This window comes from Xiphophorus maculatus, chromosome 23 (assembly GCF_002775205.1).
Source record: "Xiphophorus maculatus strain JP 163 A chromosome 23, X_maculatus-5.0-male, whole genome shotgun sequence".
NCBI lineage: Eukaryota > Metazoa > Chordata > Actinopteri > Cyprinodontiformes > Poeciliidae > Xiphophorus > Xiphophorus maculatus.
This window is the reverse complement of record NC_036465.1, coordinates 27,066,032-27,093,673: the sequence shown is the minus strand read 5'-3', so window position 1 is coordinate 27,093,673 and position 27,642 is coordinate 27,066,032. Positions and strand designations below refer to the sequence as shown.

The following is a 27,642-nucleotide window of genomic DNA, read 5'->3' as shown; positions in this document are numbered from 1 at the left end:
TTGTTTCACAAAGTTGCAACGGAAACACTTTTTTCGCATCACACGAGTCACGTGATAAACAACCGGATGTTCCCACTGGTGCAAAGTACTGAGAAGAAGACGACAGGAGGCAGTAAGAGGATGATTTTTGATTTTGACTGGTTTCCAAAAGGCATGGCTGTTTTGTGTCAAGTAGAGCCATATATTGACACAAAACGCAAGCAAACTGTGTCTGCATTAGAAGAAGCCGGTGGTGGAGTCAGAGATATTTTCATTCGGGGTTGCCAGGTTGGAACCGTTACTCACTCATGGGTTGCCCCCAATGTTAGGTGGCAGACAAACTTCAGAGCACAATATTTTCCAATAAATACATTCATGTTTTGAATGTCTTTATTAATAAATTTGTGGTACCAAGCATATTTCACTGCTGCCCCCAACTGTTTTGGAGGGGCACTGCAGTGATGACTATGGCTCCGCCCCTGGGTAAAGCAAAAATAAATCATACTTCTCCAGTATTACGTTTAGCTATTTTCAACCAGGGAAGATTGAAAAATTGTCTTTGCAAACTAATAGTTTCTGTGGATGTTTATTTGAGGAGGAGAACGTTTATCAGAACGTTTATCAGAACGTTTATCAGAACGTTTATCAGAACGTTTATCAGTAAAAGGGAAAACGTCGGTGCTGCTTTGTTGGTTTCTGTGGATCACGGACTGATCTGCAAGTGTTCTACGGTTCGATTCAGGACCATGTTATTCACAAGACGAAGGCTGTTAAATTCTGTTTGCCTTCCTACTGGTTTTGATTTGCAAATACTTGCACAGAATTAGATGCTCCCCCGGGGCAATGTTGATGCTCCGGCAACTCCTGTTTTGGCCCCCTGCCGCCAACTCAGCAGGAGATTTGATTGTTTTTAACTTGTCAGTGACAAGGTGATGATCCTGTCAATGTTTGGTTAAAGTAACCAAACATTGACTCTGAAGAGTTTTCATCAACCTAGAGCTCTTCAGATCTTCACAGTCAGGCCCAGGGAGCAGTGTTTTATTTTATTTGTAGTTTTTTGGCAGGCGCCCCGACCACAATTCAAAAATTCACAATTCAACAAATTAGGCTAAAACTGCAACTTTTAAATCAAAAATGTACTTACAAAATTGTTGGATCCACCACAGAGTGATCCTCTTTTCCGAGTTTTCTGGCTTCCTTCTGTTGTCATGGTAACCATGACCACTTCTACTCGTACTTGTACTCTAAAGTTCACCTTGGTGCAGCCAAATCTGCTTTTAATTGTTGTTGGCTGCATACAGCAAGATTTTTTTTTCAAATGGAGACTGACCTAGATCCCGTTTTTATTGCTGAGAACAGACAAAATATTTTTGCAGTTTTCATCAAGCGAGTCTGAAATATTAAGCAATCTGGAGGCTTTTCTTTTTTTTTTTTTACCCCTCCAGTGGGTCTTTTGTGGGCTCTAGTGTCCCTTATATGACAGCGGGCTGACAGGAAACAGGGAAGGAGAGGGGGGAAGACATGCGGCAAATATCGTCGGATCCGGGAGTCGAAACCGCGACGGCCTCATCGAGGACTCAGGGCCTCCAAATACGGGTCGCGCTAACCACTACGCCACCACGGCACACCCTGGAGGCTTTTCATTTAACAAGGGGGAAAAAAAACACATTTGAAGTTTTAGATCTACAATAAAAACAAATGATCTAATTATTTGTTTAATTAAAGTAGTTCATGATTACTTTATTGTTGAGTAGGTTTAAAAAAATCGCCTTTTTGGTGAATTTAGTTTTTTAAAAGAGGTATTTTTCTGGCCTGCGAGTTCTTTTGAGCTGACGAGACAAAAGGTTTGGACATTTCTGCTCTAATGTGTTCATAAATCACATTACTTATATACAGATAGTTATACAGATAAATCCCACTGTGAGTGAATGTTTCATGTTACTATACAGCCATCTCCCTCGTGACTTAATATCACGGTCTCTGGAGTTTCATAACTAACATCTAATTTAATCCGTGGATTTTCTTCAATGGACAATTCATTTGATGTAAACCTTGGATCGAGGTTTTTGTAGTTAACTAGAACTAACAAAATAACAAAAACTGAAAGTGAGAAAACATTTTCGCTAACTGAAATAAATAAAAACGGGAATTAGTGGGGAAAAACTATAACTAGCTGGAACCATGCCATGCCTTTATTTAACTAAAACTTACTGAAATTTTAGATAAAATATCCTTTGTTTTTGTGTTTATAAACCTATTCATGAACACAATGGAACTGATGGGAAACTTTTTCCTCCCCCGACCATAAAAGCAGTTTACGTCGGCTGTCGGCAAATTACTGCACTCGTCATGGCGGCACTTGCATTGGTCCCCAAAATGGTGGCGGCAAAAGTTGCGGTAAAAATGCCAGTCAGTTGGTTGTTCAACAACAAATGAATCAATTTTTTTCTTTAAATTGTATCGTCTGTTGCGTATTTATCACCCGATCGCTGTGAAAACATAATCACAATGCAATACGTTTTGAATTCTGTACCTAAAAATTAACCAAAGTATGACGAAACTAAAACTATTCTGTAACTAATAAATACTCAGCTAAAAGTAAACAATATTTAAGTAAGAAAAACTAGAAAGCACACTCTAAAAATGAACTAAAACCAACTCAATTAGGCAAACAAAGAAGTCAAACTACACTACAATGAAAAACACAAAACTATTAAAACAGGACATAAAGGTTAACGAGGTTAAAGATGTGTCCATAGCTCCACGTGTGCAAACAGCCTGACTGACTTCAGAGAGGCCTGGTGAAACGTTTCAAAGGATAAAGGTGCTGTAATAAAAGCTGGGAGAGAGAGAGATGAAGAGGAGGAGTGGATGTGGCAGCAGAGAGGGAGGTGACTGTAATTTATTGTGATGAGTGTAAACTGGTCTGGACGTCCTCTGGGATTCTGGAGTAATTAGGCCACTACTTCCTGTTCACAGAGGAGGAGGAGGAGGAGGAGGAGGAGGAGGAGGAGGAGGAGGAGGAACAGGTGCAGACGAGCACATGGAGCCGCGCGGAGACGCACTCCATGCATAATTCAATTAAGCTCCAGAAACTCAAAACATGAACAATGAGAAAAGAGATCATGTACTGCTGCCTTAAATTTGATTTGTAGTTTTTTTGAAAGTCAACATGGAGGATTTTTTATTTTTATTTTTATGACAAGCATATTCTGTTTTGTAAAATTATATTTTGCCTCGTTTTTTGGGGGGGGGGAGTGTCAGTTGTGAGTAGAGTCGTTGTCCTGTGAAATCTGAAAGTTGTGGGTTTGATCCCAGCTTCCACATGTAGGTTGGTCCCTGGGCAAGGCACCTCTCCAGTTCCTCGTCGTTTTTGCGTTGGATGAATGTGTTGGTGTGTGAGAGTGTGACTGGCTAAGTGCTTCTGCCTGACTTTAGAAAAGAATAATAGAAATAAAATTAACTGTTAACAAATTTATTCCATTTTAAGTTGAATCTTTTACACAGACACATGTTTCCAATCCTTTTGGTGTCTTTAAACTATGAATTCCAACGTTTTCAACCAATTTAAAGCAGAGATGAGCACAGATAGAGTCTAGGGGGGTTTAAAGCACCTGCCCTCCTTCTGCTGGACAAAAAAATGCCCTTTTGCATTTTTTTTTTGTCTTTTCAGTGTGCATTGTGTGGCCCATTGGACCATTTCTGGATTTTGAAGCTTATATTACCAGGTAGAAAATACGAACATACCAGGAATAGACAGTTTGCTAATACCAGGTATTGTAAGGCAGGCTGTTTAAAATAAAATAAAAAATGGAGGAAAATCCCAACATATATTGATTGATTGATTGTTTTTGTCATTTTATCTCCATCTTTTTGTTTTGCACTTGTTGCAAATGGGAATTATTTTTCTTTTTAGCTTCATGTTTCCACACATTACTGAAATAAAGTCATCACATGTTCACATCCAGCAGATAATATGACTTAATCGTGCCTCTTATGAAGACTTTTTCCATCCTGTGTTTAAATATTGTTGCTTTGGTCTTAGAGCAACAATAAAGTTGCCAGATTATTAACCCAGGTGAACTCTAAACAGTGTCGAATGCTCAGTTCACATGACCACATTTCCTCCTATCAATAGCCTGTAGAAAATGACATCAAGTCTTCAGTTGTCAAAGCCTTTATGAAGCACCTTGTGGAAGACGGCTCCATTTTAATATCCAGAAGCCATAGAAAGGGATGAAAAAATAGCAAGAGTACAAAATGTTTTGTTTTTATGACGACAAAATTCAAGTAGGAAGTGATTGCGTGGCATTGTTGGAGAAAACAGAAGAGGAGGTAAATTACCCAGGAGATCAAAACTGCTAGCAGTGATAGAATCAAGTCATAAAAGTTTTGTTTTGGGTGATTTAAGTTTTCTATTTTAATGTCTTCGTTTAGCTGTTGTAAGTGAAGGTTTGGACTTGATCCAGTGACAGTAGTAATAAATAAAGTCATCTTTCATTCATTATAAAAAGTTCTGTCTTTATTCTGTGTTTTCTACTTTCTGATTAAAGTGACTGTAAAGATTAATAGGTAAATCTTGGTGGGGGGTAAAAGGAGTTTATATCAATCGCATTCAGCACCCGAGTCATTGGTAATACAGTACTTTATGTATTATTTCACTGTGACCAGAAAATATTCCTTTATTTTCAATTCAGTTAAATTCCAACAAATACTTTATTGATCCCAGAGCAACATGACATGATGTTGTAATGCAAAATTGTCAGGATTCTTAGGAGAGCTGCGGACGGTGATGGTTGTGGGCAGGAAAGATCTCCTGTAGCAGTCTGTGTTACAGGGAACTTGAAGAAGCCTCTGATTGAAGACATGTTTTTTTGTTTTTCTTTCGCAATAAGCCTTTATTTTCTCAACGAGATTAACCAATTATAGGTCATATAAAAATGTTAAAGTCATGACTTTTAAAAAACATAAAAATTGTTAGCTGATTTCTGAAAATATATTAGTCATGTTCATATTTCTAGCAGTACTTTTCTAGGCTTTTGTACACATTTTTGTCTTCTGGTTTTAAACCTTTTTTGTTTTGATACTTGAGTCAATTATTTAAATCATGATTTACTGAAGATATTTTAAACTTGTTAGCTTATTTCTGGAAACATGTGGAGCAGAATAAATTGCCAAATGAACAGGAAATTATATGATTTTAACAGCTTTCGAAACACGGCAGATATTCTTGGTTAGCAAAAGGAAAACGGAATTAGTCATATTTCTAACAATATTTCTTTAAACATTTTAATATTCAACTACCCTTAAGGTTTCTTGGGCGTATTATAAAACCCAGTTTTTTCCACTGCCATTGCTCTGCCTTCCTCGCCGAGCTCTTATAGTTGAATCGCTTGTCATATTAATTGCGTCAAGTGTTTGTGTGGACAAACGAGCGCGTGAGCTATTAAGCGTTTGCGCCGTCGATTCCCTGCGTCTCATTAGCGACCGATGGCGGCTTTGCGCTGATCCTCACATACGAACAATGTTGTGACAGCATGAGAGCTATTTATAGTGCGATAAATATAGGGATTTATTTGTTTAGTTTTTATCTAACCGTGGGATAAATTAGCCGAGCGGGCCGCCGGCGAGAAGACTCTGTCCGGCGGGAAGAGACGTGACGAGGAGACGAGCTGACAACAGAATTTATCACCGGTGAGAGTTTGGCGCTCACAATTTGGCAATCGATTAACTGATATGACCCTCTCATGCATGAATTATGATCCTGTGTGTCAGAATTTTTTTTCCCATTTTTTAAAATTCTTTTCTTAAGGCATAAAAAAGGTAGGAATTTTTTTTTGTAAAAATAATTTATTTTTTATTTTTATGTGATCAATTGTAAATTTGTCCAAATACAAAGTTGTTATTTGAAAAATACATCAGTAGTATGGTTCCTTAGGGGTTATCTGATGTCACAATATTTTTTTTACTTGCAAGAGTCGTCTACAGTAGAAGGAGGGACCGGGTCGGTTCTCATGCTTTTTTGTCTGTCGGCCATATTGTATTTAACAAAAATAATTTCCTGCATTTGCAGCTGATGGCCAGTAGTTGATGGTATATTTTATGATGCATTAGTGTCCACTTCAGTGGTCTGTGTGCATTTATAACATAAAAATCCACAGGAAGCACAAGAAAATGGCTTTTAGATAGCTGTCCACTGTAGTGACCACTATGCATGAAAGGGTTAAATTAGCTGACTCTGGTAATGGTTCATATATTATGATATGTTATTCAACTGATCCGCAGACAACAAGAAAGCTACTGTTGTAATGAGACCTGAAAATTATGAGGCATCTCTGTTTTTTTTTTTTTCAAGATTTATTAGTTTACAGAGCCACGACTGCGCCACCACGTCACTGTAGCAGTGGACGTCTAATTCCCCATTTGAAGAAAATAAAAAGAATTATTGTTATTTTAATGAATTGTAGCTACTTTTCTTTTTTCTTTTTTTTTTAGACAGTTCGTGTGGGGAAAAAAAATCTTTTTGTGAATATCAAAAAATCGCCTCACAATCTCGGGAAAACCCATCTGAACGAGGCGCAGCAGCACAGCAGGTACAGCTGTTCTCAGCCCCCATTATATCTATTATGTATAATTAATCTGAAAATCACTCCTCATTTTTGAGCAATTTATGCCTTTAGAAAAGTCCGATTCTTACATTCAGGGAAATGTAATGGAGAGAAGAGTCTGGGGACTAATGTCTCTCTATTTTTTTTTTATTTTAAAATTCTTTTATACTTTGAAACTTGATGGGGAAGCAAGACTTTGTCTTAAAAACTGTAACCAGCCGCTGGTAGTTACAACGAATTTCATGTAAAACTTCAGATACCTCATTTTTACCTGTGAAGGAGCAGAATATAAATAGACTGTCAGCAGTGTGTTTATGTGTTTGGAGGAACCGTGGGCGTAGCAGCGGGTTGTCAAGGTGACCGGACGTCGGTAAGGTTGCCAGGTTAGGGGGCACGCGTTCCCCTTCCAGTAAGCCCAGACTTCAGAGGGATTGGCAGAGTAATCCCACTCCTGGCTGAGGCCTGCCAGGTTTCGGTTGTTTCTAGGTGTCCGTGTTGTGTGTGCACACCTGTTCCTGTCTACATATGTAGCAGCTTTTGTTGGTATTTAACCTGAATCCTAACCTTTAGAGAACAACATTTCAGAGCGCGTAGTCCGAATTTCTGCTACTTGCAAACATGCTAAGTCAGACTGAAAAACACAATGTTCTTGTTTTTAACTTTCTCTCGTAATTGTGGGAGGAAATTCTTTCCCCAAGTGAAGCACCTGAATCAGTGCTATGAAACAATTTCACAAAACAATACCACCAAAGAAGAAAACGATGAGAGGCTACTGATCTTAAAGGGACAGTTTTATGTAAAATCAACCTTTTTGAGCTTTACATCATATTATAAAACTATTCCCTTATCAGAAACATGCCTGGGGTGTTGCTTTGACTCTTTAATGCATTTTTGGGAAATCCTTTAGTCTCCCGTGGCAACCATTCAGCTGTGCAAACCGCCTCGGACCTAGCCCCGCCTTCAAAACGCATCTTCATCTCACAACAGTTAACTAACATGTTGGTAAAAATGTTAAAGGGTTATTAGAGGAGCCATGTTGTGATGACTTCCTGAAGGCGGAGTTTCTGAAAGAGCAGGAGCTTCTTAAAGAGACAGAGCCCCAATTTCAAGGTGTTAAATTATGAAGTCAAATTTCTTTTAATCATATTTGATGTATGTAAAAAAAAAATTATATAACAACTGAAGTTGACATAGTTACTTGATTCTGTTGATGGCACTGTGTGGCTGGAGAACAGATAAAACTGCCCCTTTAAAGTCACACGCTTACAATAATTGTGGTGGTTACAAAAACACTTAACATTTTATGTAATTAAAACAAAGTACAAATGAAACCCAGCTACACTTCACTTTGACCTTCCTTGTCTTATTAGTCCTCTACTTAGCGTTGGTCTGCCACATATGAAATATCAATAAAATCCACTGTTTGTTGCTGAGATGAAAACGTTTGAGCACGTTTCGCTTTACTTTTGCAAAGCCCTGCATCGTCACACACCAAAAACAACTCAGCTTGCATCCCTTTGCACATTTATCCAAATGAATACGCAAAACCCAGAAAATGCCCTTTTCACAGCTTGCTGCTTCGCATAGTCTTCGCTATCTGGTAAGTTAGACTACACTTTTAGAAATTTGCTGGCCTTCCCTTTAGAGTTTGACTGAATGTGCTTTAAGCAGCGTTGACAGCTGAGAAGCGCTGTAAGTTTGCATCAAATTAAGACTTGATCAGAGCCTGTTTCTTCTGCTGTACAGCACTTTTTTTTATTATGGAACTGCGCAATTCCACTGTGGTTCATTTAAAATATTCAGCAGAGCGACGGTCAGGGAGGAAGAGGACGTGCACGGAGACAGGTGAAGGTGGGATGAAAGAGATTGTGGGAGACTGAGAGAAGAGCTGAGTGGTAGAGATGGGAGCAAAACCGTTTCTGATGAAACAATCTGCTGCACTACAACGGTTTGGTTTTAGGTTTTTTATTTTTTCGTTTCTTTTGGGTCCTTTGCGTCTGACTGGTCTCTCTTCCTCAGTCAAATTGTACTTTATCTGCTTCCATTTTAGCTGATTCTTCAGATTACCTCTCTGTCAGTAGAATGAATCTGCAGTCAAACCTGCGTTCACGGGACTTAAACTTGACCGTCTTGTAATTGTTACTGTGAGCATGACGGCGTGTCTACGTTTCTGCGGTGCGGTGAAACGATGAAGACGCAGCTAATATTTCTTGACGTCTTTCATCAAGAAAGTAACTAAAATCCTATTGATAGTTTTCCAGACAATACTGGAACACACAAAAACACGCACACATTATTAATGTTTTTTTTTTGTACTGTTGTAAACAGTAAACAATCTTCCCTTCTTATAAGAGGAAATACATTGTTGATATTACTGTTATAAAATAACTTTTTATTAAGTATATAATTAAGTATTGGCAAAGATCAATGTAATTTTCACAGGTGGTGGAACATTGTTGTTAGCAGTTGCTGAAAGTAACTAAAAAAGTTACTTTTAATGTAAGTTAGTTACTTTCCAAATCAAGTAATCAGTAATCTAACTAAGTAACTTTTTCAAGGAGTAATCAGTGATCCGATTGGGATTTCTTATATTTTGGTGCAGTTTTACATCAGAATCAGACTTTGTTGCCATACGGAAGCACAACAACATTCATTTTAGTAAGAACACGAAAGGACAAAAACAAACTGCAGGCATCATGGCCGCCCTGTAGCTAGAGAAGAAAATTCAAACAAAGCAGAAAATAAAGGGGAGGTCTTAGGTAACTTGAATTGTGCTTAATTACTTCGGTCAAAAATGAAACAATCGTTTTTAACCTGCAATTCTAATTCTGAAACTAGACAAAGAGATAACTATGAATACATTTGTTTTATTGAGCAAATGGTATTTCTGCCTGTGCTGATACAGTTTGCCCAAATTTAATTGTACCATCATGCATGACTTCAGGGGAATGTCTGGCTGTATCTGTGTAAAGTACAGTCAAGTGAAAACATTTGTATTCTCAAGAGCGGAAGAAATACCATCTGCTGAAGGCTTGTAGAAAAAGACTGATCGGCTTCCCAATCACATGGCAAGAAAACCTGATTAGGAATGACCCAGAGGGGAGAATTTAAATTCCCTTATAGTTAGGTGGCTGATATGGCTGAAACTCATTTCAAATTCTAAGAAAATATAAGATGTTTTTCTCACCGTCTGGAATCTATGGCGGCCTGAAAGGGACATTGAAGAAAAAAAATCGAAAAATAAACTTTCTTTTGCACAACATGCATGATCTCACACTAGAAAGTTTTTTTTCTTCCAATGTCCCTTTAGGGAAGTGGTCTCAAACTCCAGTCCTTGAGGGCCGCAGTCCTGCAACTTTTAGATGTGCCTCTGCTGCACCACCTGAATAGAATAATTAGGTAATTAAGGCTCTGGAGAACTGATCTACACAAGGAGGAGGTAATTAAGCCATTTCATTGCAGTGTGTTGTACCTGTGGCACATCTAAAAACTGCAGGACAGCGGCCCTCGAGGACTGGAGTTTGAGACCCCTGATCTAGGGTATCCATAGGAATCGTAGGCTTGGTTTAAATATGACCAAGATGCTTCTTTCTCCTGCGTGTTATTAGTGTGATCTGCTTTGAATAGAATAGAATAGAATTCAACTTTATTGTCATTGCACTGTCACAAGTACAAGCAACGAGATGTAGTTTGCATCTATCCAGAAGTGTTCTACGAGATATAAATATTTATTTACAGATGTACAAGACTCTGTATGTATGGACTATAAGGGGTTATAGCAAAGAGATATAGATATTGTGTATAAATATAAATATAAAGATTTGTAAATCTAATGCAGAAATTCAGCAAAAGAATAATAAAAAAAACTTTGTTTAAAAAGGGACAATGTACATAAATGCCACCATTTGATGCGCTGTGGCAGGTTATAGCATGAGCTAATCAGCATATGCAGTTCTTTGACGGGCTACAAAAATGAATGTTCAATGCAATAATAAAAAGAGATTGACTTCATCACTGGCACACACACACACACCCCTACACACACACACACACACACACACACACCCACCCACACACACACACACACACACACACACACACACACACACACACACACACACACACACACACACAGTAATGCAGTTAATGTTTACATGTCTGAGCAGCTTTTAGCATTTTTTTTTATTAGATTTGAAAACTCAGAGCTGCAACTCAGAGTACCACTCTCCACAAATCCTTACTCAATCTACAGACAACTCCAGAAAGTTTCTTCTTTTCTTTTCCCTTCTTTTTTTTTGCACACTACTTCTTCACTCTGTATTTCTTTCAATAGCAGTACATCTCTTTTCACTTCCTATAAAATGCAGTCGCACCTTTGCCTGCCTGTCTCTCCCCCCCCTCTCGCCCCGCTCTCTGTAGGGCGCTGTCATTGAACAGGTGTGCTGCTACTTCTCTTTATTAATGACAGGCAGGAGGAAAGCAGAGGGGACTACGGCGCGTGGGTGTGTGCGTTACAGGCCGGAGAACTGACAAATGCAGGAGTGAGTCTGTGGCACGCTCCATCGGCACGGTGACAAATGGATGGAGCAGGAGGGTTGTGTGTGTGTGTGGGGGGGGTGGGGTGGGCGTGTGAGGGTGTATATAAATACAAGACAAGTAATTTGACTTGGAACAATGTTGTTGTTTTTTTTAGAGCTTTAAATATGTTCTCTTCCGGCTTTGGAACAATGTTCTTTCAAAATTTATGTTATTCATGTTGTGATTTTACTGGGAAGCTGTAGAAGTTTCAACTCTAGGGAGATTTTTATTTAAATACTGCATCTCAAAATATGAATTTCAGTGTTTTTTTTCTCTCAAAAGGACTGAATCACGGATCTCTGTGTTTGTTTTTAAGATAACATTTTTAACTACCAATTTTTTCCATTGTTTATGGATAGTACTTTTTATATGAAAGAAAAAACAGTTTGAGTATTTCTTTAAAAAAAAAAACAACAAAAAACACTATAGTGTGAGCAAATTAGAGCAAGCAATGATCTGGACTTAGGAAAGAATATATAAATAACCTCATCCATCTGTCTGGTGCTGTAAGAATTGACCATGTTTTTGTTGCCAATACATATTTTTGGGTCTCAAGGTTTAAAGTTTATTTGAAAGCAAAGAAAGGTTCATCATAAAGAAAGTTTTATTGCGTTTCAAAGCTGAGTTTAAAAAAAATTATTATTATTATTATTTTGGGCACTAGAATTTTTTTACTCTTCCTATGTCGTCATCTGCATAGAATGCCACAAAAACGTTGAAAGTCTTGTATTAAGGAAGCCTTTTTTATTTACTTTCTATATGACATAAGTTTTGACAGTTTGCACAGCTGCTTTGTTCAAACATATTCTGCAGAAATGTTGGCAGCTTATTGACTTTTTTGCGGGCTTTTTATGTGATTATTCAAATATTTCTGGTGACTCCAAATGTACACAGCTAATCTCATGACATTTGCTGGTCTTACTGGACTTTTGGAGACTGTGACTTGAAGGTATGGTTCCCTCTTGGTCTTCTCACTAGCTGCGTATCCATGACAAATGTGTCCACTAATGTCGAAAAAACACAAATTTCCCAATTGCAGTGTTTCCATTAAATAAGAAACGCCATTAAAATCACCCGCGGATACGTTTGTTCACACGATAAGTCATTAAAATAAAAACATGCTGCGCCTTCTCCCTCCTACTACTTCCTGTCATCTTCTTTGTGATTTGCGGCAGTAACAATATCCGGTTGTTGATCATGTGACTCGTCTGATGCAAAAAAAACCTGCGGTTTTGCAAAATAAACCAATTAAGATACGACCAAAAAAAACAACAACTCATCCCAAAATGTTTTATCAAAAAACTGGAGTTTTTTTTAAATGGACCTTATTCACTTAAGAAAACTTGAAATTGAAATTGAAATCTCAAATTGGGCAGCTATATGGTCAGTTGAAACACAGGTAATAAGGAGCAGTGGGATCTGCTGTATGTTTATCCCCACAGCACTTACAGCCAAGTCTGCATGCAGCAGGTCAACCCAGCTGCATTCAGAGCGAATGTTCACCGCCTTTGTATTATTTCTGAAACACACACACACACACACGCACACAAACAAATTTTTTTTTGTTTGCCATAGGATCAAATCTAATTGAGTTGAGGCCAAAAACCACAATATTAATTTCCTGCGTGATTAAAAGGTGAATTAAAATGATGTAACTTTGCATGTTTTTTTGTTTTTTTTTAAAAGGATCCCGTATCCAAGCATAGTATCAGTTTTATCTCATGTTGATTTTGTGTACCTTATTAACTAGACGTGTTGTTATTCCTCTAGTAAAGTTGGTTAAAAAAACTGTTGGGATATTAAACAGCCTATAAATATATTGTATGTTCTCCAATGGACTGTGTTTTTGAGCAAAAAAACATAAAGAAGATTTATCTTCCTCTCCTTATTGAAATGAACGAAGTCACACCACCTTTTTCTGCTACTTTAAACACATTACGTCTCATCATGATAAAGTCGCTCGGGACATTTCATTACCCCTGAGATAAAGCACCAGGGGACATCAACAAGCAAGAAAAAAAAGTCGTTATCTCCATAAACATAAAATACATCATCCCTCCTGTGCTTATGAACCGGCCAGCATAGCCAGATTAGATTGGATTTTAATGATCAACAAGGGGGGAAAAAAGTGGGCTGCTGTTCCACCAACACGGTGCGCTGACTAGGGGTTGAACGACTACATATTTTTTAAGGTCGACTACATCATGATAATAGTCGAGTCGATGTCGACTAGTCGCGGTGACGTCATAGTGACGTAAGCGCAAAAACCCTTCACAACTACTTGGAGGCTTTATTAGCTATTTTCACGGCAAATATTGACCCCCCCCTCCACACACACACACACACACACACTCTCCCCTTCTCCTGCTTTTACTAAGTCTATTATGGAGATTCTTCGTGAGCAGCGGGGAAAAGTTTGTTGCACAAAGTCGGGTCTGACTTTTTTTTTCTAAACACCGGCTGATGCTGATGATCTCTGGATAGTTACTATAGGAGTCAAATGATCACACTGACTACATGGAGCTTTTGGAACATCACAAGCCAAACTTGTTATGAACGGATCCCGTTTGGTTACAGCTGAATTCAACGAAACCACCTGCTTCTCCTCCGCCCGATGCGCGGCAGGAAGCTCTGCTGACTCAGCAGATTGAACGATTTAAGATATTTTCTAGTCAACGTCAACATGATAAAAGTCGAGTCAATGTCGAGTTGACTAGTCGTTGTGACGTCATGGCAAGGCAAGACGCAAAGCTTTGGAGTAACGTACAGGCTTTATTACCCGTTTTCACGGAAAAATACGGCATTTATACAGAACAGCAACAAGTGAAACAACAAAACATCGGGATAGTTTATGATAAATAATAAGTTGCTGGGAAACCAACATTCAAAAGGAAACACACATCTTTTAGATGGCATGTAAAAACAATAAAAAGAGGTGGCGCGGGGGGTAAATAAAGTTCACTCGCTGTCAATATTCTCTTCGCTAAGAGTTCGCTAAGAGCACATTGTCATACAAGGACCCAGTAATTTCTACCTGTTTGACAAGATGCGGGTTTTGTCCTCGATCTGTTTGGAAGACGCCATTTTGTAGCCAGTGTTCTGTCAGATCAGCTGTCAGAGTGTCATACACTCTGACAGCTGATCTGATGACACTTCTAAGCACAAAGTGTCATTCTTAGCACGAACTCACGGCTATATATATGTCAGACAAGTATACACTGTCATTACCACAGATCTTTATTTAATCAGCAACATAACATCATAATGTATTAGTTAGATCGTCGTGACAAAGACACTCGCGAGCCGGCTAAGTGACATCATTAGCGGGAAGGGGGCGAGTTTTAGACGGCTCGTGTTTTGTAGTGGACTGCAGCTGCAACTCCATCTCCTTTTAAAAACACTGTAAAACCACAAATATGCATCCATCTACATATCATTTAAACTAATGTATTAACTTATTTTTCTTCTGTCTTGTGACGTATACTGTGCTGTCAGATCAGCACAGGCTGTCACCACCGGCAATCACATGACTGCGACTAGTCGACATGAAATGTAAAAACTCGCGAGACGTCCTAGAGTCGACTAGTCGACTAGTCGACTAATTGGTTCAACCCCTAGCGCTGACTAAGCCGAGAACAAATGTGGCGAAAATGGCGAAACGAATAAACACGAAGTAGAGAATGAGGATATCTATTTCATTTAGGTGATGAGTTATTCATCTCGCAGTAATATTTTTGGTGTAGCTATAAATGAGTATTAAGTGTGAGGGGAAATATTAATAAACTTAATCATTTAATCAAAATGACAAATTTAGGGCCCCCACCAGAGGATTAGGAATTATTAGCCAAAGAACATGTAGTCTAGTCTGACAGTTTTGTGAATATTGTGAATGAAGTGTGGTATTAGAGCAGTGAATTCAAACTGCAAGTGCTGCACATACATACAGAATAAACAAATTATCTCCAAATTACAAGAATTTATTCACATGATAATTCAACATCCTGTTAAAATATTTTAGTCAAGAAGCTAGTAACAAACAACTAATGGGATGAGTAAAAATGGACTGACTAAAGGAAACGAATAAACTACCAGGAAAGTGAACTAAAAAAAAGTTTAAACCAATAAACAACAACAACAAAAAAGCAATGCATTAACATCACAATTGGTTAAACAAGTATGTTTAAGAACCAATGTTGAGTTCAAAGAGTTAGAATTGAGACCATATTAGCTTTAAAAGCTAACTGCGAACACAGATGCTATGTGTTCAAACAACCAGTTCACAATACAAGCAGAAGGGAAAATAAAACACTGTTTTATTACATAATGCTTAAAAAATCAACAACCGAGTGACTGAAATCAAAATCTGTAACCTTTTGGAAAGTTTATTCTTAACGTTGTGTTAGGACTAATTAATGGGTGATCGACTACCAAAATGGTGGCTCTAAATGGACATAGACTCACAATTTGGCTTACAGATGACAGACGCATCTGAACAACAAAGACATATGACCCTATAATTATAAAAATCATATTTGTGCACCCAACTTTTGTTTTTAAAAAGGGATTGTTATCATCTTTGGCTGTTTGAACTTATTTGCTTCAAAAAACGTCTGACCAGAATTCCAGATTGCCTCAAACATTAATCTTTTAAAGCTGTAGGGTGTAACTTTTCCATATTTGTTGGAACAACCAATTAGAGATAGTAGGCAGATCTTAGCGCTGACAATCACCCTCTAATTTCCTTTGCTACGCTACAGCATCTTCCTGATAGGAGAGACTGTCGAGAACAAAGTCTCGGTGAGTTGTTTCTTCACTAGTAGCACACTGAGCAGCGGGTACACAAAGTTTATTGACAGCACTAAGCCCCTCCTCCATACTCTGATTGGTTGCTTTGGGTTGGGAGTGGTGCATTTCTTCAAGTAGCAATAGTAGCTCAGGGAAAAGATGGACATCGATCTTTTCACAACTTTCATATTATACTGTCACGACATGTATAATATGATACATGCATATATGAACAGATTTTTTTTATGAAAGTTGCATACTGCAGCTTTAATGTTATTTTTTCAATTTTTCTGTGTGAAAAGGGTAGTTGCGTAGTTTAAATGGAAACATTTACTTCCTCAAACACAAACATCCTCCATGTTTCGTCCGACTCATCAGTCACCACCACACTAACCTAATTCATTAGGTGGTTATACCAAGGTAACACGTGTAATTTGACAGTGACTTATTGATGAGGCATCGCTCCAAACAGTATTTTCATAAACCCTCCATCTCCCCTTAACCTTTGGACCACCGAACCTTGAGGAGCGATGAGTCAGAATCATTAACTTCTTTAATATTTGTTTTCCTTTTCCATCCATCTGCTAGTGTTTCACCCTCTTCCTTGTCACTTCATCCATTCAGATCTACCTCTCCAGTATTTATTATGGTAAATATGGAGGCCAATGTGTTCTGTTCTCGAGGAAAATAGGTCTCATTACTTTTCATTAAGCAATAGGAACACTGTTACATCTTCCACATTTTCTCTGGTTCCCACTCCTCCTCCTTTCCTCATGATTATTACCGGCTCATTTGTCCGCTTGCTGATGGGTCAAGGAATGGAAAAGGGAAGCTAGTGTACCCGATTAAAAGGCAACCACGTTTTAAAGACACCTTTCAAATGTAATACACTCAGCTTCTTTCCTTATGACTTTCCTCGGGCGGTGTCAAGAGGCCTGTGGCAATCCTATAACTCAGCTGAGCCCTGGCCTGCTCCGTGACCAATCAAATCACATTTTCTTCCTCTTTATGATAGCCGCACTCGGTTCCAGGGCATTCTGAGTGTTTGGTTACAGAGGAGGAAAGTCCAAGGCGGTTATGCAACAAAATCTTATTTATTTTTCTTTCTTTCTTTTTTATTTTTTAGATGGAGCGGACACCTTTCAGCAAATATAAAATGTTTTGTTTGGTTTGATGAAGCACAAACTCCTTCAAATCTCAAGTCTACGCTCCAGTTATAAAATTTGTGTTTCATCACCTCGCACCTCAGGTGGATGCTGCATGTATAAAAACATTGAAGTCAGAAAAATATCGCTACAGTACACTTTAAATGTCTTCCCATGGGCAGCTTTAAAGCTCCGAAATAGAAGTATTAGATGCACCAGACCAGAATATAGGAGCACTACTCAACACTTTACAGCTCTGGTCAGATGAGACCAGAACTGAACCGTTTCATCCTGAATACAAGATTTAGTGGTGGACATCAAACACCTGTGATATGTAAACAGTTTAAGAGGTGGATTTATCAGTACGTTCTGCCACACCTTCCACACTTGGGGAGATTCATATTCTTGATGTGGCCTGAACTAAAAAATGAGTTTGATACCTGTGATCTAGACCTTATTCCCCTCCCAAAACTGTACCAGGACTTGAAAATTGTTGTTTAATGACAAATTCCCGCAGTGTGACTGAGCTTGAGCTTTTTTTTTTTTTTTAAAACGTAGTCTAACATTTGAAGCAAAGTTAGTAGAGACATTTCAAAAAACCCTGTAGTTTTAATTGTAGTTCATTCTGCAATGTATTTGAATTTGAAAAAATAATGCTGGATTCACTCCTCAAATTCAACCAGGGGGCGCTACAACTTACCTACGTTGGTTTAAGCCAGTGGTTCTCAAACTTTTTTCAGTGATGTACCCCCTTAAAAATATATTTTTAGTCAAGTACCCCCTGACACGGGCAAAACATTTTTGGAATTAAAAAGAGGTACAGTGCTGTAAAATCACTGTCTGATTTATTAAAGCCAAATAACTTATATCAGTGAACCTGACAAATACATCCATATTGCAAACATTGCATGGTTAAACAAAAAAGAAAACAGAAGACGGTGACCACCAGGAAGGTATAAAACCAGTCAAACCGTTTTATTTTAAAGGATATTGAAACTAAATACTGAATATAAAATTTAGTGCATGAACACACATTTATATTTTATCGAACTTTTTACAAAATAATTTTTCCCAAGACTTATTATGAGGAGCCTACTGATTTTTTAAAGATATTTTGAAAAGCTTCACGTACCCCCTGCAGTACCTCCACGTACCCCCAGGGGTACGCGTACCCCCATTGTGAACCACTGGTTTAAGCGACTTAATGGAGGACCGGAAGCGACTCGACGGTGAACCGGAAGTGACTTTATGTCACCATAGGCTGAAGCAAAGGAGCTAAATTAGCCTTAAAATTATTACTTACTTTCGTTTTTGAGGATTTCCCAACGTGGTGAGTTTATGTCAAATGTGATAATTTGTTGAGAGAGGTATTTGTGTTCTTCATTTGGGCTTTGTTTAAATAGGTTTAAGCTAATGAAAACCCTAGTGGTTAGTAGCTAATTAGCACAATGCTAGCTAGTGTTTTTTGCTTTGTGGGGTTTAATACCGATGTTATTCTATAAAGTGTTCATAATTTGTTGCTTAAACCAAACTTAATTAGTGATGGCATCCTCATATGGTTTGCTTTAAATGTTTAAAAATTTTTTTTGTTGCTATTTTTTGTTTACAGTTTAACTGGCATGTAATGCACCAGGCAGTGAAATAACAAGTAAAACAACAAGTCAAAATGCCATTTGTAACTTTGTATGTACTTTGACAACTTTGCAGCAATTTGACTTGATTTTGCTTTGGCTCATCACATACAATCCCAATGAAATGCACAATATTATCCTGCTGCGAAATGATAAAATGTGAAAAAGTTTTACGTTTGCAAACCGGTTTTACCAAATCTCCATAGTGGCAGGGCAATAGGCTGCAACAGAAAGGAAAAGGTGACATAGCTGAGAGAGTTTTTATACACAAAATAACATAAAACAATAAAACCAGAGAATATCAAAGGTAAATGTCTTCCTCTAATCTGTTCTCTGCATATTGCTCTGCTCATACTGCTAGAATGTGTCAGCATTTTTTTTTTTACCTGGATTAAAAGCACGATGAATTAACACAAATCTGATTTGTGGGACAAATCACACTCTTGCTCTTTAGCTAAGCAAAACTGACAAGACAATGACTACGTTATTATGATCTGGTTAAAAATATACCCACTTGGAGTGACGACATAGCAACTCCTCCCAGGAGAGACGAGTTCAATATAAACCATATGATCCTGGGTTTATGTTTTGTTTTTTTTATCATTGTGTTCTTTGGTGTACTGAACTGTATATCATACACAACTTCCTTCCTTATACACCAGAGAGTCTTGTCTTCCTCCACAGAAGCAACTTGTACAGACATTTCTACAGACAATATGGTAAAACGGTACAGATGGTCTTTAAACTTAATAAATTCTACTCACAAGCCAGTCCTCACTATCTCTAGATGTATTCTGGCTATCTTTATTAATCACTGGTAGCCAAAAGTCAAAATCAAGTTTAAACTGGGTATTGTTCCTCTTTTGGCTCTGTGGCTGACGCGCAACTTACTTTTTTATCGGACTCGAGCCTCTTGAAACGTCGGCTCGCATCGGAAATTAATTCAAAGTTTCCTTAATAAGTTGAGGGACTGTATATATGAAGTGAAATGGATGATGATGTTTCTGAAGTGTAACATTTATTCACAGAAAATTTGCCCAGCCCCAGTTGTGACGTTAGATGCACCCCTTCTCCAACACACCAGAATCAAACGAACAGTTCCCCACCGGGCTTCAGCCGTGCCGAATGACCTGCTGATGGGGGGATTAAGCCGTTTGATTCAGGTGTGTTAGTATTAGGATGCATCTAATGGATCCAGGAAAGTTTCCCTTGAGGCCCAGACTTATGCACCCCTGCTTTAAACCATCAAACAAATTCAATGTGAAAAGGTAATTTGGTGAAATAGAAAATGCCGTTTTCAAATAATGATTTCACTTATTAAAGGAGAAAAGCTAACCAAACCAACCCTGCCCTATGTGAAAATGTAATTTCCCCCTAAGCTTCATTTTTGTGTCGTTGGCAGCAACAGCTGCCATCAAGAGTTCATAACTGCCAATGAGCTTTTAAATTGCTGTCAGGGAATTTTGGCCCTGTCTTATTTGCAGATTTTCTTTTTTTTTTGTTCAGCGAAAGTTGTGGGTTTTCAAACCTGAATGGTCTGATTAGGGTGATTAGGGCGCCTTTATCAGAAACGCGTGTGACAACAAACAGTAAAAACAAAAACCTGTGAATGGTTAGCAGCTTAATTTTGTTGTTTTTTTCTGTATGTGTGATTTAACAATTAGATTGTTTTCACATGTTGATATTCATCTTTTCTGCCAAGTTAATAGTAGTCAGTCTATGAAGTCATTAAAACAAACGACCTAAGAAAGAAAACTTGGAGATGGAACGTCTTCTATCTGCTCCTTGCCACTAGAGCCAAGTTTCCACTTGAGCGGTACGGCGCGGGTCACTACTTTTTGGTACGTCATTTTGTCCGTTTCCATTGTAAAACCGGCTCAAACTAACCACACCCACTTCAGGCATAGGCCCATAAGCAGAGTTGAGTAGTAACTAGTTACATTTACTCTATGAACGTTTTGGAAAAAATGACTTTCATATATATTAAGTGACTGATGTTTGGGTCAGTTACTCAGTACTTGAGTTGCATTTTTACCAAATACTTTCTCACTCTTGACTAATTTCTTGGACAGCTACCTTTTACTTATACTTCAGTAAAAATACTTTGAAGTATTGCTACTTGTGAGTACAATCTTTGGCTGCTCTACCCATTTATGTCCATATACCTAGTTTACGGTACCCTTGTCATGTGTAAAGAGGTGGCACGGTTAGGGTGGAGCAACTGCCGCCATACACCACCCAATGACTGGGAGTCAAAAAAACATCACTGATTGCGACAAGCACAAGGCACACGAGGGTTTTACATCTTGACATCGCGCTACTACGATGCAACATTAGGCCTAGGGGTTTAATCTCATCTGCCCAGTGAGAGTCCAATTGGTGGTGGTAATGCTCACCTGAATATGCCACAAAATAGTGTACCAAACTACATTGAATCGTAGCGTGTGGCTCAAAGTTTCAGTGACAAAAGGTTAAAGATCACAAACAGTATTTTCACTTTGAAGAAATTCAAGAAAAAGTAGACAAAATCACAAAGACCTGCAGTTCGTGTTCCTGCACCATGGTCGTTCAGTAACTCCAACCATCTGGAAACACGCTCCAGCGTCAGTGCAATGCATACGTTGGGTCAAATGATGGTTTTGTTCTTTCTTTCTTTTTTTCCTAATGTTTTACTTCTTTATTCAACAACTGTGTTTAGAAAAAGCTGAATGTGTGCGTGTGTGTCGGTGCTCTTGTGAGAATGAATAAATTTCACTCTGTTTGGTAGCATTAGACAGAGGGCAGATTGTGGTCAACTCCATTTATTCAGCCCTGGTGTATGTGTGTGTTAATATGAGGTCGAGCGTTTTAGTGTGGATTGTGTGTGTGTGTCGCGATGCTACGAGCCATGTTTGCTGATAGATGCTGTTGTTACTCTATTCCAGTGAATGAAGGCCGTAACCCACATATGCATTACCATATTCATACAGCTCGCAAAATAGATTGGTTCTGTGTGTGTGTGTGTGTGGGGGTGTGTATAGGGGGGTGGGCGTGCGCGGGTGGGGGTGTTTAGCTAAGCTTAGCATAGTGTGAGTTTCCTTCCTTTTGTAATTGTGGAACGTATTTTAAAGGAGTGATTTTGAAAATAGCAAACACTGTCATGTATCTACTGACTTCACACACACACCGCATGTCCTGCAGACGTATATAAAACGGTCTATCTAAGCTAAAGCCTATTCTCGTAAAATGTGTTAAAAGGAAAAAGAAGTGCTTCGAAATTGAACATCAAACCAGTGGCCAAAACGCCTGGAACTCTTTCTCTCCCTATACCTCTTTTCCTTTTTTTTCTCCTTTTATCTCCCTTTTTCCCAAGGTATAGATAGTCCTGCAGTGGTGATAGACTTGTGTGTCCGTGTCTAGCTTGGCCCCGTTGGTGAGTGTCTGGATCATTACCTCTGTGCTTTGTGTGTGTGTGTGTGTGTGTGTGTGTGTTTGCGTCTGTGTTGTGCGTGGGTGGGTCAGGTCAAGCTATTATTATGGCAGCAGCTGTAGCGGTATTGCAGGGGATTGTTGGAGGCGTGCAGACAGACTGGAGGCTCTGAAGGACTTTATGTTTGAGTGACGGGCCTCGGACTGAAACGGCTGTGACCTGCGCCACCTATACCGGTCACACCACGCAGTCCCTTGAATCACATGTGTTACCTATGTTTGTTATTTTGGGTAAGAGTGTTTGAATAGATGGAAGAGGAAAGCGATGTCATCTGCAGTTGGGGGGGAAATAAGAAAAAACAAACAGCTAAAAATTTTGAATGAATTTTATAGTGCGTTTTTTTTTGTGGTGGAGGGTTACTCGATAAAGCACTTAAGCTAAAATGGCACAAATAAATCTAAATATTTTAGTTTGGTGAGATACCTATACTTTCATATCCCTCTAAGAAAATCAGATTTGATTTTATTAGAAAAAAATATTATTTTTTTGCTTTTTCCCTCCATCTTCCCTCCATTCCTGAGGCTTTCCTAACACCATCATTTACCTATTATAATTACATAACGTTTACTGCGTGTATTAGCAAAGTAAAAGCGTTTTGGGTGTGTGGCTCTGCTCCTCTGCATGGAAATGTGTGCGCTTTGGCCAAAAACTCCCTCAACTTTCTCAGTCTCTGAAAGTTTTCCCATTCATCCGGGGTTATTTCCATTCTGCCGTCCAGGGAGCATTCATATGCAGATAGAGCCGACGGGAATGAAATATCTGCACATGTTCACACCTCGCCCACATCCCTCATATGTCTGCTCACGCACACACACACACACACGCCCGCACTCTCTCCTACACTCACGTACACAGAAACTCGCATGTATGAGTGCGTGTAGAGGCGAAGATAAATGAATTATTGGCAATATGCTGTTGCAGCTATGTCTGGTTGTAGTTTTTTTTGTTGCAGACGTACTGCTTTGTGCGTGTGTGTGGGTGCGCAAGTATGTGTGCGTGTGTGTGGGTGTGTGCTATTATCTCTGACCTGTGTTGAGCAATGTCCAGAAACAATAGGGATTAGTCCAGTAGACCAAACTGATGTGATTTGCTATTAATGTGATGCTCCGAGGTCATCCTGTGTAGGTCTGTGTGTGTGTGTGTGTGTGTGTGTGTGTGCGTGTGTGTGTTAAATGCTGAAAAACAGCCTACAGATCAACAACTCTCATTCACACATCCAAAATCCCAACCACACGCTAACTCACGCTAACGCTAACATACGCCAACTCCTGCCACAACAGAGGCAACCCGGCGAGTTTTTAAAAGTGACGTCCGACTATCTGTCGGCCATGTCGGTTATTAAATCATTCCTGTGTGCATTAGTGTGTGTAGAGCACGGGTGAGCGCTAATTTGCAAGGGTGAGGGAGTGACTTTGTGTGCTATAAATCTGCCTGGGCGCGTGCCGCGGCGCTAAATCTCTCCTGTCACTGCTATGACTTAATGCCTGCTGCTAGATCTATAAATGTTACCAATTAAGTGTGTGGTTGTAAATTCCTACAGTAAACTAATGGAAATGAAGCCTTTAAATCTTTGACAGTGACCCAAGTCATCACAGATTAGACATGACACATTTTACAGAGTGATAAAACATGTTTACGCTGCCATTAAACGAGGAGGAGTCGGAGGCTATCTGCACCCAAAATCTAACGGAGCATTTAGGAAGTGCTATTAACCAGGGAGTCTGGTTAATATCTGCTGCAGCAGTCAGATATGTTCTGTTACTTTTTCTTGATATAAATGTGTATTTTTTAATGTTTTTAGATTAACATCTAAAATACCTTACAGCATGTTTCCTTACCGTTAACGTCTAAAGACTGTAAACAATGTACACCAGTGATGCTACTGGCTGGTAACACAATCCTCGGTAAAATTGGTAAAATCCATTTAACTGGTTGCTTTCCCATGTAAGACCAAACTTTTCAACAAGGTCAACAAAAGCGTAACCTTCCTACCTACCTACTATCGTACATTCCACCTTAACTGCTTACCTGCCTACCTACATACCTACCAACCCTCATTTATTTTCCTACTTTCCCCACACTCCTTCCTACCTACCTATGTACCTACATACCGTCTTGCCTACCTTCCAACCTTCCTACCAGTATTCAAATCTACCTACCTTCCGATCTACCTACCTACATTCATACCTACCTAATAAATTTATACTTGGTAAATAAAGGCCTGGGAACTAAATCTTTTTTTGTTGTTGAAAATTAACATTTTGGCAGAATGACTTGTAGCAACCCTGGATGAATTATTACATCCCTCGAAACCGCATAACATGAAGGGCCAAAAGAAGAAGCTGGAGGAGCGAGAAGAGAAAAGAAGAAAAATCTAGAAGAAAAGAGGAGACGAGGGGAATGCGGGAAGTCCATTTGGGGAATCGCCCTTGTCATTTTCAGTGTTGACCTTTACATCTCAGCTTCTTCCTTCCCCATGTCTTCTGTCTACAATTTGTTTTTTTCCCCCTCTTCCAGTTGACCTCATCTTACCCACCGCTGCATACATTCCTCTTTCATCGCTTCTTTTGCCTTAGCAGGCATCGCCCTTCTTTCAGATCTCTGAATGTTTATGGACCTCCTCACCTCATACTTTTCTTCCATTATACTTCTTATTATAACCAATTCATGGGTTCAATCTTTAAGTTGTATTCTGATATATATATATATATATATATATATATATATATATATATATATATATATATATATATATCACACACACACACACACACACACAAAGACTTTGAAAAGCTATTTTCAGTCGTTGATTGCTTCTAGATTGAAACACAATACCGCAAACAATTTTCAAAGAAACAATATTCCCCGTCACATGCATTTGTCTTTTCCTTTTTTTCCCTTACATCCTCTTATTTTCTTCCAGCATCTGTACATTTCATTTTCCATATAGTTTATTTTTCTCCAACTCATGCTGGTATTTTTGATGACTACTCATGTTTGGTTTCAGAAACTTTGAGAGAGCAAAGTTTGTGGAGCAGTGCGAACGGCGTGCACATTCAGACTTCCCGGTCTCACCTCTCTGCCTTCTCTCCCTGCCAGTGGACGGATGCATAGACTGGTCGGTGGACCTGAGGGAGTACCACGTCCTGGCCGGCGAGCCCGTTCGGGTCAAATGTGCCTTGTTCTACAGCTACATACGAACCAACTACACCATGGCCACCAACGCCAAGCTGCGTCTCATCTGGTACAAGAACAAAGGAGATGCGGAGGTAAGGCAGCTTATTCAGAACTGGAGACCCAAAAGACGACGAGAAACGAGGCATAAGAAAATAACTAAAAGTGCTTTGCAGAAGTATTCATGCCTCACATTTATTCAAACAAACAAGTAAAATATGTTTTCTTGGGATTTTTTTGTGTGATATATCACAGGTTTCTAGGACCACATGTGTCTATTTTGGCTCTTTAACATGAATGATATAAAACAAAACATTAAATCTCAAACACTGTGCTTCAAATATTAAATACAATGTTAATAAATTTAAATATGAAAGTAATAAAGTGCTGTTTTTTGTTGACTTTTGATGTGATATTGATGCTCACACTAGCACCGTTTTTGACATTATTCCACAAACTTGTGCTTTCCCCAATACTTTATAAAAAGAATATATTCATTCTCTCTCTTTTCGTAATTTGATGTTCTTTGTTGTAAAAACTAAAGATAAATTTGAAAATCTAATTCCTGTGAAGAAGTTTACATAAGTAAAAACCTTTATAGACTTTTTTTTTTTCAAAATTGCTTGGTAGTTAAACAAGTTTGTACATATTTAGTGCAGATTTATTTATTAGTTTATTTTGCCATATCCGTTGACATTCTATAGAATACTTTTTTTTGCTTCAAATACGGCAAAAACAGCTGATTCTAAAACGTATTAGCATATTAGCTCAGAGGTGCTAAATGTAAATGCAGGCTGCACCTTTCAGACTTTTTATTGATAAAGATTTATGAAATTCATGTGTTTTCCTCACTTCTGAATTATGCAAATAATTTGAATTGGTCTGTCACGTAAATTTCAACGTGGCATGCCAAACGTGTCAAACTTTTAAGACGTATGAATTCTTTTGCAGAGTTCTGTAGGTGGAAAAATCTGTCATAAATACTGTAAGTCAAATTTTTATACATTTATGTACTTGCTGTGACAGTAATTGCCCTTTGGGACATGAACAAACCTGAAGCTGAAGCTGGAACAGTAATTTCTTCAGCTAGGTTTATGTTTCATGCTGAGACAACTGATGGACTCTCACTCAGAAAATGACCTGAAACCTACAGCAGCTGTTTTTTGGTGCGTCACATATCAAATAAAGTGAAATAGTCTAAGTTAAATCTTTTTTTTTTTTTCATATAATTTACGTAGTAATCTTCAGGTTTCATCATCATTGCTTTTGTGTCAAAAGTGATTTTTTTCCTAGAAATTCAGCTTCTTGTTATCCTTTGTAATGTCTCCTGCAGGAGCCTATCATCTTCTCCGGTCACAGGCTGAGCAAAGAAGACGATTCCATCTGGTTTAGATCTGCTGAAGTGGAAGATAACGGCTTCTACACGTGCGTTCTAAGGTACCGTATCTGCGCGCCGGGAAAAGACTTCGGCTCTACCCTGGAGGATAAACTCCATCCCAGACTCTCAGAGGAAGCGTGATTCAGGGTCATCTCTGGGTCAGGCAGATGCATCGCTGATGACGCCTTGTGAATGCCACATCCAAACAGCTCCTCTGCCTGGATGGGGAGCAAGGTCAAAGCGCGCTGAGCAGAGGGGCGTTTCATTTTCCAAGTTCGGAATTCAGACCGAGCTTAATGCAGGTGGTGAGACGGAATAATCACGCGGAGGTTCTGGAACGATAAAACCTTTTGTCTGGGCCAGTTGTGACCCGATTCATTGCTTGGTTCTAACTTTTAATGGAAAAAAGCGGTGACACCTTTTTGATTTTTTTGGAAAAATTAAAGAGGGAGGAAGTCACTCGGTACCAAGGGTGTTCAAAGTGTGGCACGAGGGCCATTTGCGGTCCTTAGAATGATTCTGAGCGGCCCTTGTTCACAATTCAGGAAGCTTAAATTGATGCAGATACACTTTTAAAAACAATGTTAGGGTGCAATTCTGTCTGGTTTGCACAGAATTTGCACAATTCTGTCTGAATAGTATATGTATAAAAATATATATATTTTAACATGTTAGAAAGGAAAATGAAAGGTGATTTTAATTTATTTTAATAGTGAAAGGGACATTTACTCAAATCGACACAGCCATTTTTCTTATTTGGTTGAAATACAGAAAGCATAACACACTGGGCAAAAAAAGGAAAGAGTGAGCTAGTCACCTGTTAGTTTTCCACTGAACAAGTTTTGTACTACTTGTATGCATGTGAAGTGGAGTAAGTTTCCATTACCTGCTTTCA

The 27,642-nt window shown here is 38.7% G+C and overlaps 1 protein-coding gene across 4 annotated transcripts in view; it reads left to right on the top strand.

Annotated features, from left to right (window-relative positions):
* LOC102222637 (X-linked interleukin-1 receptor accessory protein-like 2) overlaps positions 1–27,642 on the top strand; it is a 392,716-nt gene that overhangs the window by 227,964 nt on the left and 137,110 nt on the right. For all 4 annotated transcript variants that reach the window (XM_023328865.1, XM_005807613.2, XM_023328864.1 and 1 more), the window contains exons 3-4: positions 25,295–25,464; positions 26,703–26,806. In XM_023328865.1, coding sequence (XP_023184633.1) covers positions 25,295–25,464; positions 26,703–26,806 — 274 coding nt within the window. The remainder of the gene's footprint in view (positions 1–25,294; positions 25,465–26,702; positions 26,807–27,642) is intronic.